Source organism: Haliotis cracherodii, unplaced genomic scaffold (assembly GCF_022045235.1).
Source record: "Haliotis cracherodii isolate W230 unplaced genomic scaffold, xgHalCrac1.p SCAF_1, whole genome shotgun sequence".
NCBI classification, from domain to species: Eukaryota; Metazoa; Mollusca; class Gastropoda; order Lepetellida; family Haliotidae; genus Haliotis; species Haliotis cracherodii.
Window position 1 is genome coordinate 9,411,644 of NW_027266264.1, and position 12,000 is coordinate 9,423,643.

General features: G+C 40.9%; 1 protein-coding gene across 1 annotated transcript; it reads left to right on the top strand.

Moving 5' to 3' along the window:
• The first annotated feature begins 2,196 nt into the window (after nucleotides 1-2,196).
• LOC139472176 (carboxymethylenebutenolidase-like) lies at nucleotides 2,197-6,876 on the top strand. The gene is made up of 2 exons (XM_071254555.1): nucleotides 2,197-2,295; nucleotides 5,792-6,876. The coding sequence occupies exons 1-2, from the start codon at nucleotides 2,197-2,199 to the stop codon at nucleotides 6,497-6,499; spliced, it is 807 nt and encodes a 268-aa protein (XP_071110656.1). The 3' UTR covers nucleotides 6,500-6,876.
• Nucleotides 6,877-12,000: the final 5,124 nt, after the last annotated feature.

Below are 12,000 nucleotides of genomic sequence, written 5' to 3' on the forward strand. Positions count from 1 at the left end.
TCAGGTGTCCCCCGACGTGATATTGCTGGAATATTGCTAAAAGCGGCGTAAAACCATACTCACTTACTCATACATGTCGCATTGTCCTGAACCAGTAAGACTGAATGCATTCATAACTCGACCTACTTTGAGAATCTAATAGGTTTCTCATTGATAACGGACATGTGTTATGGTAAATATTGAAGTAGTGTCTAGCCCGAGCATGTTTTAACGACACACGTGAAACATGCTTCTTAAAAGGATTTATTATCTGTGCTCTTGAGACTGCAAAACCTCGACCGCGAACGTTTAACGTGCGTCACATATTCGGACAGTACTTGTAGCTTACATTAGGTTACATAGACACGTTTAGATGCATGTGGGTATTCTTTCTTTTGTAAATAGTGGATGAATGATAGTACCTGGGCAAATTACGGGACAGATATATAGGGCTCTACAGGGAACATAGCCCACGGTATATATCATAACAAAATATAATATTACCTGGATAGTACACGTAAACTACAGGAATACAAACTTATGATTTAAGTCAGGATGTTTATCTGTGGGTTTTTTAAGTAAACACCCTTTTCTCCTTTTTCTACACTGTTCTTTCAACAACTAAACACCCTTCTCATATTATGTTTTTATACTGAAGGCACCCGTAGAGATTCCGATAAAGCATAAAGGTCCCCAACAATCTATGCTTGTCGTAAACGGATCAGGTGGTCAGGTTTTGTGACTTGGCGGATGACATGTCATCATATCTCAATGGCGTCGAACGATGCTCATTCTGTGTGCACGAGTTGTAGCGTAAAGAGGGGTGGGTGGGTGGGGTGGATCGAGGTGTTTAGACAATTTGGCGGTTCCAGCAAGTTTGATCACGGCGTTAAAAAACTACTATGTCCTCGTTCGATTCTCTTCACTACTTTTCTCTTCACTACTTTATGTTTTGTGTCACTAGTTTAATTCACGTCATGCATACATGTTAATCAGTATCGATTAAGGGTGTGTGTGTGTCTGGTGGAGTGGGGTGGGTGGGGTATGGGGTGGGGTGTTGTTAATGAAACAACTGACACAACGAAAGGGGAAGGGCTTGAATAATAAAATGTGACATGTATTGGAGAGGGGGAAGTGTGTCTCTACTTGAATAGTCCAGACCAATCTTGAATTTGGGCATAGCAAATACCCATGGTGATGAAGATCGTTGACGTCTACCACGACTGTGGTGTTGGTTGACCGAGGATCATAATCGGTGCACAGCTAATTAATCTGATTGTGGGACATTTGTCCACCCAACTTCAAGATTAAACTATATAACTTCCCCTAGCCCAGCAAGAGAGTGAATGCTGATTTACGCCGCACCGAGCGAGGGACGGAATATAGCCTGTGATATTCCAGGTCATGTTACGTAATATCGAGTCTGGACCTGACAACTAGCGCCTGAAAGTAGGAGAAGATAGACTGTGTGCCTCTCAGACCCGACAGCTGGGTGGAGGTACACTGCGAGACGTCCTGGGTTCAGACATGTCCATACATCACTACGATTAATAGCAATGCATCTCTACTGGGTTTCAACAGGTAGATCAGATCATGTGTAGATCGCATCCACATGTGTCATGGTATGTCGTTAAGGGATGTCTAAATGTATAACGTTTACCTTCACTGGAGGTGTGACATGTAAAATGTAAACATTTAACTTCAATATTTGTTGGGGGGGGGGGGGGGGATAGCGGTACAGATATATTCAGACTAGGCTTCGAAAATACGAAGGTATATATATTTTTGTGCTTATCATTGAAGTCCAATATGTAAGTTTACAAAGACGTTATCTAATTATCTAATTAATAGCGAACTGTCAATAAGTGCGAAGCTTTGTAAATGTTTTATAGGTAAAAGAAATACAACCAACAATCCACTCAAAGATCACATACATCTTCTGATTTCATTCTTAAAAAATGCACATCTTACAAATGTGTTTCTTGTCAGACAATAAATAATATATCATTAAAGTAAAGAGCATATCCGGTAACTGTAAGCACTCATACCGCCATGTCACGTTTGTATTCTACATAACTTAACTACCGGTGTCTGTCGGCCCGTGGGAGGTCTCACATCAATAAGTACTGCTATGACTTATACGTGTGTTATTTGGAGTTGAAGATTTCCGAGAAATACAACTTCCTGCTTGCAGCGATATTTTTATCCAATCAATGAATGCTCCCGGGACTATATAACGCAGGGGGTGAACGGAACAGCCACAAGTGTACTATTCGTAGTAGCGTGTTCTCTAGATCTACCTGTTCATATTTCAAGGTAAGCAAAACATATTGATAGCTTGATGCTCTTACTGGCTGACACATGTGTGAAGATAATTTTTAAACATAAATACTGTTATATCAGATATATTCGCCAGATATATTCATAGACATTAATGACCGTTCTTTCTACAGATCAATGACCTGATGACGCGAGGCAGTATTTCAATTTGACCCGCATTCTACGGGTGCCGTAAGACGCCGTTCCCAGACTTGCAGATTTATACATTGTACCTTTTATGGTCACTTTACTTCAAAGTTTCTTAGCATCGTGTTCCGGCACGCGGTGTACAAATTTGTGACACTGCCTCTCACGACCTAGATGTTCGAGTGTGTGAGGCTCTGTACCGGTGACCCGTACCGTAGTTTCAAAGTTATAAATTAATGTCACGTTAATAATTATCAATCTATGTTTATGAACTTTAATCCTAAGTATAAATGTGATACAAAGCACCAGAAGCAGAATAGATTTTAGTAGCTACTCATTGATCACAGATATGTAACAATGAAGCTATAGACTAACAGATAGTCTAGACAATTAGGCATTACACATTACATTTCTCTTTTAATTTTAATACTATGTATATATTTCAAATGCTGATTTTCTAAGGATTTGAGCTAAGTAGACTTGCTATTTTATAATCTAGATTGGTTTTTGATGAAATTAAATGCAGATATTCCGCGGACATAGTGCTGATCACGTCGTCTTGTGGGCGCTGTATTAAACAGATTATGTGAAACCTATGTTCCAATGAGAGAACTTCGCGCTCATGCATTCGTATATCCCATCATCTAGCATAGTGTTGAAAAGTGCTACGGCCATTCCATTAATTTCATTTTTGGGAATAGGACCATGAATCCAGGTGATACACCTGAAGTATTGAGGGGGTGAAAATCGCCAGGAACGTAGGGTAAAAAGAATACTGAAAATAATTGTTTTTTATGTTGTAGGATTCGATATGTTGCACGTTTAGCATTATGACCAAGCACTGATCTCTAACCGCAGAATAAGTAAATATCAAATAATCTGATTTGATAATGAAATAGGATGGTGTCAGCATGCAACGATGTCATGTGACTCAAAACTTCATTGGTTCAACTCCACACTCTCACACATATGCCTAGCTGAAGGCGCTGCAATTCGTTGTTCAGAGTTGCGTCCCTTAGTCGTTCAAGGATCCTTTGGTCTTGGGTTCGAGTCGCAGAAAAGCCTGAATTTGGATCTCTGGTCGGTCACTGTCCTCACTATGCACCTCCCCATTACGTAATACTATTGAAATCGGCGTTAAACAAAACTAGCTGTCTCTCAATCTGACAAGGTAGAAAATACATAAAACGATTACATATGATGAAATGACATCGTCAAAGTCAAAGACAAACAGGAAATCGTTTCAAAAACCAAATAAGTGATACATGTCAAGATGAGAGAGAATTCAAAATTTTGCTACGCTATTTTGCTACAAACGCGTTTCACAGTGACGACCTCGCCGCCATGACAGGTGAAATATAGGTGTCCAGTAAGATGTCGGAGTAAGATTTCAGCATATCGCCGGCATAAGTTATTTCAGCTTTGTCATGCGGAGGCCGTGATGAGTGTCCCCAGACATTGCTCTGTGTACTTTCATAGTGAAACTTAAGCCTTCAGCATGAGTCAGGTGAAACCACAAACGTCAGAATGCGAGGAATTCATCGCCCATGTCTTTGTCGTCATAAGCGTGTCTCTTCGTACCTGTAAACTGATAATCCGCCCGCAGGAACTACACAGAAGGAAGCGACGAATACATCAAGGTAAATACTTCCACGACGAGGAGGAAATACCGGCACTTTGATCGTGCGAGAAGCAAAATGGCCGGGGTTTGAACGTGCTGTTAATGAGTTGACCAGCGCATGCCGTCATGTTCACTACAGTCACGTGGTATTTGAACGTCGCTGAAGCGAGGCCTTCCAGTCACGTGGTCTCGATTAGTCGCGTTCTTGGAAAATAATTAGGTTTAGTTTATAGACGCCTGTGTCTTAAGGAACAAGTCATATATCTTCGAGATTTGTATGGGAAATCTTAATTCTTGCAAGGTAGGTATCATACAATACATTAGAACGTACTGTTTTGTATGCCTATATGATGTAATCTATTTTTTTAAATACATTGCTGCCTTGTTAAACATATTTACTATGGGGGCTATTCTTCTGCTATTAAGCAAATGTAAAGGAATCAGTAGAGTGGTCCATGAACTTAGGCAGTAGTATAGTAAGTACAAGTTGAGGTTGATGCTTGGCTTAATTAATCATTGTCTATATTTATTTAAGTGGTATATATTTCAGCCTTGTAATATATAATGTATACTGGATATTTATCTTATCTTGACGTGACAAAATTGATATTTGCATGAGTGGCGAAGCCAGATAACATTTGATTTTATTGGAAAAACATGTTATTTAAGTAGACACATTTATATATAATGTTTTCTCTCTTACTGATCTTCAAGATCTTACTCTGAAACGTATAGTGTCATTGATGCAGACTGAACGTTGTTGTTAGATTAAGTGTTGTTTGACTGAAATATCATTGCATTCTTTTTTATATACACACTATCTCAAACTGTATCTGATACCTCGGTAGTGTCACACCTTATTGGAAGCTGCATATGTTGTTTTTTTAAAAGACCCAAGTATTCAAGACACATTTTGGTTACATTGTCGTATAAGGCACTAACGGGATCAAGTGATCAGGCTCGCTGACTTGGTTGGTGCATGTCATCGTATCCCAATTGCGGGGATCGATGCTCATGATAACAATCACTGGATTATCTGGTCCAGATTCGATTATTTACAGACCGACGTCATATAGCTGGAATATTGCTGAGTGCGGTGTTTAACAACAAACAGACATTAGAGTGAGACTTATGTTTGAACCTACACCCATAGAATTGTTTATGTATACCAGTGTACGACAAAAAGATTTGAATAAATAACTTTGACGTTCATACTGAAGTCCGCTGACTCTCCGATCTGTGTAAGTCAATAGAAAATAGAACAACCGGTGTAACTTGCAGTGCCTAGTTGATGGGTAGGTCAGGCGAGTTGGTGGTGCGTTCGCCAGTCTTAACATAATGCGGTCCCATCTTGACTACTCGCATGTCTTAACTACCCTTTTGGCCTGAATATGACTTTCTCAACCTCTGAGCACAAGTCGGTTCAGTTGTGGACAGACTATTATTAATCACTGGATTGTATGCTCCAGACTCGATTATTTACAGACCGACGTCATATAGCTGGAATATTGCCGAGTGCAGCGTTAAACAACTACCCGATCCTGACTACCCGGTCCCAGAGATCATATATTATATGGTCTCTACCGGTCCTCATACGTCGACTCTTACGACAAACATAGGTTATACTGCATGGGTACCTATTCTTCCCTTGAATCCCAACGAGTCGGTCAAGATGTGTGTGAGTTATAGAGATCTGAATGCTGTAGTTATCTGTTGCTGTTTCAGAAAGGGTCAAAGACAATGGCAGCTCCAGCCGTCCGTCCCGAGAATGTCAAAATCACAATAGAGGGGAAAGATGCCCTGCCCGCCGTGTTCTGCAAGAACAGCCAGTCCAAGATGGGCATCGTTGTTCTGCAGGAATGGTGGGGGTTGAACCAACAGATCCAAGACGAGGCTGCCGAGATATCCAAAGACGGTGGCTTCTCCACGATAGTTCCCGATCTTTACAGAGGCAAGTTGGCGACCGACAACGAAGAAGCAAACCACCTCATGGGCGACTTGGACTGGCCTGGCGCTATTGCAGACATCAAAGCGTGCGCCAAGTACCTGCTGTCTAATGGCTGCGCCAAAGTTGGGGTGACTGGATTCTGTATGGGAGGTGCTCTCAGCATGGCGTCTGCAGGTCTGATCCCCGAGGTCACGGCGGCAGCTCCATTCTACGGCATCTGTGGAGACGGCTTGTGCGATCCTTCCAAAATCACCAAACCTCTCCAATGCCATTTCGGTGCTAATGATGCAGTTGCCGGATTCTCTTGTCCGGAATCCCAGGAGAAGCTCAAGAAGAAGCTGGATGAGGGCAAGGTGCCGTATGAATTCTACAGCTACGATGCCGGTCACGCCTTCACCAACAAAACAGGCCCGAACTTCAACGAGGAGGCATGCAACACATCCCTTAGAAGAATGTACGAATTTTTCAGGAAGCAGTTGAGCTAGACTCAATGAAACAGTTGTCTGTGGTAATCGACGCTGATTCTGGGACTAGAATCTCTTGTATGGGTTATGATTGACTCCACTGTGGAGTCACATGGTCATGTTCAACCAGGGCTTAAATCAGCATATCTCCCACTTCCTTCAATGGCATTTCATCTTGAGTGTTATGACACATACACATATTTATTGGTTGATAAATAACACGTACGTGTATACTCGGTGAATCAGATTTAGGATGAAAGAAATGTCATCACAATGTTGTTGGCAGTTTATAAATTTTCCGTTGTTGTTGTATTATGACTTTGATTCTGAATATTTGCGGCTTCTTTGGCTTCTGTATGTGTGTACAGGTGGCAATAAAACTACACTCGATATACTCAGATGTTGACCTTCTTGTTTCATTTCAAGACTACTGTCTGCAGTCGGGGATAGACAATCGGAACTGTCCCTCGCCTATCGGTTAAGTTTCGACTGTCTCGTTTTGGGTGAAGGGATGAACCTGAAGATGCCAGGCATCATTATTTGACCATGGGATCAAAACACTTGAGGGGTTTTGATATGATGTATAACAACAGCATAGGATTCAGACACATTGATATGATGTGTAACAACATCATGGGATTCAGACACATTGATATGATGTGTAGGTACATCATAGGATTCAGACACAGTGTTATGATGTCGAACAACACAATAGGATTCAGACACATTGATATGATGTGTAACAACACCATAGGACTCAGACACAGTGTTATGATGTCGAACAACACCATAGGATTCAGACACATTGATATGATGTGTAGGTACATCATAGGATTCAGACACAGTGTTATGATGTCGAACAACACAATAGGATTCAGACACATTGATATGATGTGTAACAACATCATAGGACTCAGACACAGTGTTATGATGTCGAACAACACCATAGGATTCAGACACATTGATATGGTGTATAACAACATCATATGATTCAGACACAATGATGTGATGTATAACAACACCATAGGACTCAGACACATTGATATGATGTCGAACAACACCATAGGATTCAGACACAATGATATGAGGTGTAACAACACCATAGGATTCAGACACATTGATGTGATGTCGAACAACACCATAGGATTCAGACACCAACATACTACGGGCATACTCGAACGATTGTATGTGCGCTTCACACAATGGCGTACACTGATAACCGTCACAGATGTTTATGTTGCTCTGCTGTATGCCCCTGGCACATTTTTCACTCAACAGCAGATTCCACAACTCGTCTGAAGAGAGCCCAATAGTATCTACAATTTCGCCTGGTAAGGAATAGTCTTCTTCTACTGTAAGATAGTCTATCACAACCACATAACAGCGAGGACTAGAGTATACAATGCTAGGGGCCATTCAGCGTGTATGTTGAATAAACAACGATTGATCTATCGAATATACTACCACTGACAACAAAGGTTCTCGACATAACCCAATTCACAGCCACAATAACTCTCTTTTAAAAGCAGAGTCCATTGTACGATTCCAACTGTATCATCAGCATGTGTTTATGAATCATTATCAAACATTATACCAGATCTTCGTGACAAGGTAAGCCACTGTTGGCAACGATGACAAACACATGTGAAAAGGTCGGGAACATGTAGTACAAGTCAAAATTGGAAATTGCATCTGACATCATTTATGTCACTGATGCGTAAATTTTGAAATGTCCTCCACATATCTACCGTAACACTTTTTGAAAACTTTACTTGGCCCTAAAATGGTGTAAACTTGATCAAACAATTTGTAAGCAAGAATCGTATTACGCTCGTTGAAATGAGAATGAGCATGGTTAATTGTACCTCAAGTTAATGCAAACTATTTACATATTCAACACAATATTATTCCCTGCATGTGCTGGTTGTCGTGTCTTGTTCTCATCAGCCGCAGTCCTCTCATACACCGTCATAGTCGTCCCACTGAACCACACCAAGGGTATTTAGCAGCCGCTCATTTCAGCTTCTAAAATGTTAACTGGGTCAAATGTGGATTTATTCAATCGCTCATGTATACTGTAATGTTGTTTATACTACTCAAAAGAAGTTAAGGACTACCAGATTATTTCATATTAGAATCGGATGGTTCTTAACATTTTTAGAGTAGTATATATGCCCGCCGCCAAAAGAAACGCGAACCATAAAAAAACATATAGAGATGTATGTACGTTAAGAAGATGTGTACCACTTCAATGTGTACCACTTACTGACAAAACTAACAATCAGTCACAGCGAACAAAACTACTCCTACATGCTCATTTACTGTTAACATGCCCTTTTCATACTGAGAGTGCAGAGAAAAATGTATCCCATCATATTGTTATAATATTTAAAATTTCGAGCTTTGTGTTGAAGGATATTTCTACGTGTTTTGTACTCAACGGATAATAATATTGCCATATCTCACGTATTCCACACATCATATCTGTCATATCTCTTGTATTCCACACATCATATCTGTCATATCTCTTGTACTCCACGCATCATATCTGTCATATCTCTTGTATTCCACACATCATATCTGTCCTATCTCTTGTACTCCACGCATCATATCTGTCATATCTCTTGTACTCCACGCATCATATCTGTCCTATCTCTTGTACTCCACACATCATATCTGTCATATCTCTTGTATTCCACACATCATATCTGATGTGGGTCACGGGGATTGCTACTCATGTCATCCACTCCAACAACAACGAAGATAACAACTACTACCACCACCACCACTACTACTACTACTGCTACTACTACCAGTACTACTGCCACATAACGTCCTACTATCATTACTAATTCTTCTACTACAAACGTTCAATGTACCTATATACTAATGGTAACTGATCCATGCAGGTCTCTGTAGCACGCACAGAACAAACAACTGTGGATATTATTTATTTAAGCATTATACTCGTGATGTTTATTTACAGAGGGAGATTTGCCAGGGGCTTCAGTTGATGCTGTCAGTCAGCCCAGTCATACTTTGTTGTTTCAGTACTTAGCGGCATTGATCCACAGTGGTGAGACTCTTTATTGCAACCAGGAATTATTATTGAGTTGAATTTTTTGGTCTCTCATAACCAGTGTAGTGTTGTTAAAACTGGTAAAACATGTCAAGTGCGCATGGCTACCCTAGATGCTGCATTCTGGCTCCTTAGCAATGTCGAAGACGAGAGAGTAACTATAGTCAATTAAAGCGAAAATACCCTTTTCATAATAACAAGTAATAAGCATGAACATGTTCTTATGAATAACAACCAAATAGTGTGTAAGTGAGTTGGGTTTAACGCCGCTTTTAACATTATTCCAGTTATATCACGGCGTGTCAGCTTAATGTGGGAGGAAAGCCCGAAGTGATGCAGGTCTCAGACGTTTACCACTTCGGTGAAACCCACGAGCACGGGTATGGTGCTGACAAACCTAGAAACATAATTGGGGCGAACAGGGATTCGAACCCACAATCATAGGTTTCTGGCGTGCCCAAGGGACGCATCTCTGCACAGAGAATCGCGGCGCCACAACCAAATAGTGATGATACCAGGTCTTCGCGAAAAGAATAGCATGTACAGCCCAAACGGTGGCGCCCGTCACAAACACACGCAAAAACAAGTAAAGTGTTCAGTTGAAAATTGAAAAAAATACGGAAACATTTAGTAGTAAGTCAAAATAGGAGATTGCATCGGACATCATTTTTGACACTGATATATGCGTCAAATTTGTCTTCCATATGTCTACGATAAAAAACGTTTTGAAAGCTTTGCTGAGGCCGTGACTGTATTTGGTGCTCGATTGTACCCCAAATGTATTAACCAAAGGCTGGAGCTGCTGCAATCTTGCTCGACATTAAGTGAAGGTTGGTCTTTAATCTTGCTCGACATAAAGTGAAGGTTGGTCTTTAATCTTGTTTGACATTAAGTGAAGGTTGGTCTTTAATCTTGCTCGACATAGAGTGAAGGTTGGTCTTTAATCTTGCTCGACATAAAGTGAAGATTGGTCTTTAATCTTGCTCGACATAAAGTGAAGGTTGGTCTTTAATCCTGCTCGACATAAAGAGAAGGTTGGTCTTTAATCCTGCTCGACATAAAGAGAAGGTTGGTCTTTAATCTTGCTCGACATAAAATGAAGTTTGGTCTTTAATCTTTCTCGACATAAAGAGAAGATTGGTCTTTAATCTTTCTCGACATAAAATGAAGTTTGGTCTTTAATCTTTCTCGACATAAAGTGAAGGTTGGTCTTTAATCTTATGAAGGGTAACATCCCATTTGTTAGATAGCTGGTCATAAGACACCTTAAAACAACAACTTTTCTGGTTGAGGCATCATACTGTTACCTCAGATGAATGGGGCACGGGTGGCCCAGTCGTCTAAGGCGCCGTGATTCGCTGTGAAGAGTTGGGTCCCTTGGCTACGTCAGTAACCTATGATTGTGGGTTCGAATCCCGGTTCGCCCCAATTATGCTTCTAGGTTTGTCACACCATACCCGTGCTCGTAGGTTTCACCGAAGTGGTAAACGTCTGAGACCTGCATCACTTCGGGCATTCCTCCCACATTAAGCTGACACGCCGTGATATAACTGGAATACTGTTAAAAGCGGCGTTACTTGTTGTTACTCTGTCTGGCGCTCGGCATTAAGGGGCTAAAACAAGGACTGGTCGGCTCGGAGTCAGTATACTGTGTCTGAGTGGGGTATTCATGTTAAACTGCGGCATGGTATCTCGGTGGGCTAGCACTATAAATCGGCATCAGTCCGGACTAGTACAAGCAGCCACACACACAGATGCGCGTGTGCAATAATCTTGGACGCGACGTTAAACCCCATTTCACCCCACCCTACCTCACAGTTGTCTCTGAGGTAGACGACCATTTTACGTAATATTTTCTTAGTAAATGGGATTTGCTTTCATTTTTGACAAATTGTCCTGAGCCTTTGAAGATAAAGATGTAGCTGGTAAGTGTAGTGACAAATGCCCCGTAGATAAGGAATAACGTTTTCCCTTACTTTTGACCTATGGGATTGTGTTGTACAAATTATGTATTGATAGTAGTGTATCAAGTGTTTCGTCAGGTATTCAATTTTCTTTTCAACAACAGCCAAGGCAATATATCTCAACTAGTCAAATCAGTATACAGATCAACCATTGTCAAGTCAGGATAGATCAACTACAGTCAAGTCAGCATAGGTCAACTACAGTCAAGTCAGGATAGGTCAACTATAGTCATGTCGGGATAGCTCAACTATAGTCATGTCAGGATAGGTCAACTATAGTCATGTCAGGATAGGTCAACTATAGTCATGTCGGGATAGCTCAACTATAGTCAAGTCAGGATAGGTCAACTATAGTCATGTCAGGATAGGTCAACTATAGTCATGTCAGGATAGCTCAACTATAGTCATGTCAGGATAGGTCAACTATAGTCATGTCGGGATAGCTCAACTATAGTCATGTCGGGATAGCTCAACTATAG

Excerpts from the sequence above, each read along its gene's own strand:
- LOC139472176 (XM_071254555.1), top strand. The coding sequence starts at position 2,197 with ATGCTCCCGGGACTATATAACGCAGGGGGTGAACGGAACAGCCACAAG. Across the intron at positions 2,296-5,791 it reads CTACCTGTTCATATTTCAAG|AAAGGGTCAAAGACAATGGC; the intron begins GTAAGCAAAACA and ends TTGCTGTTTCAG.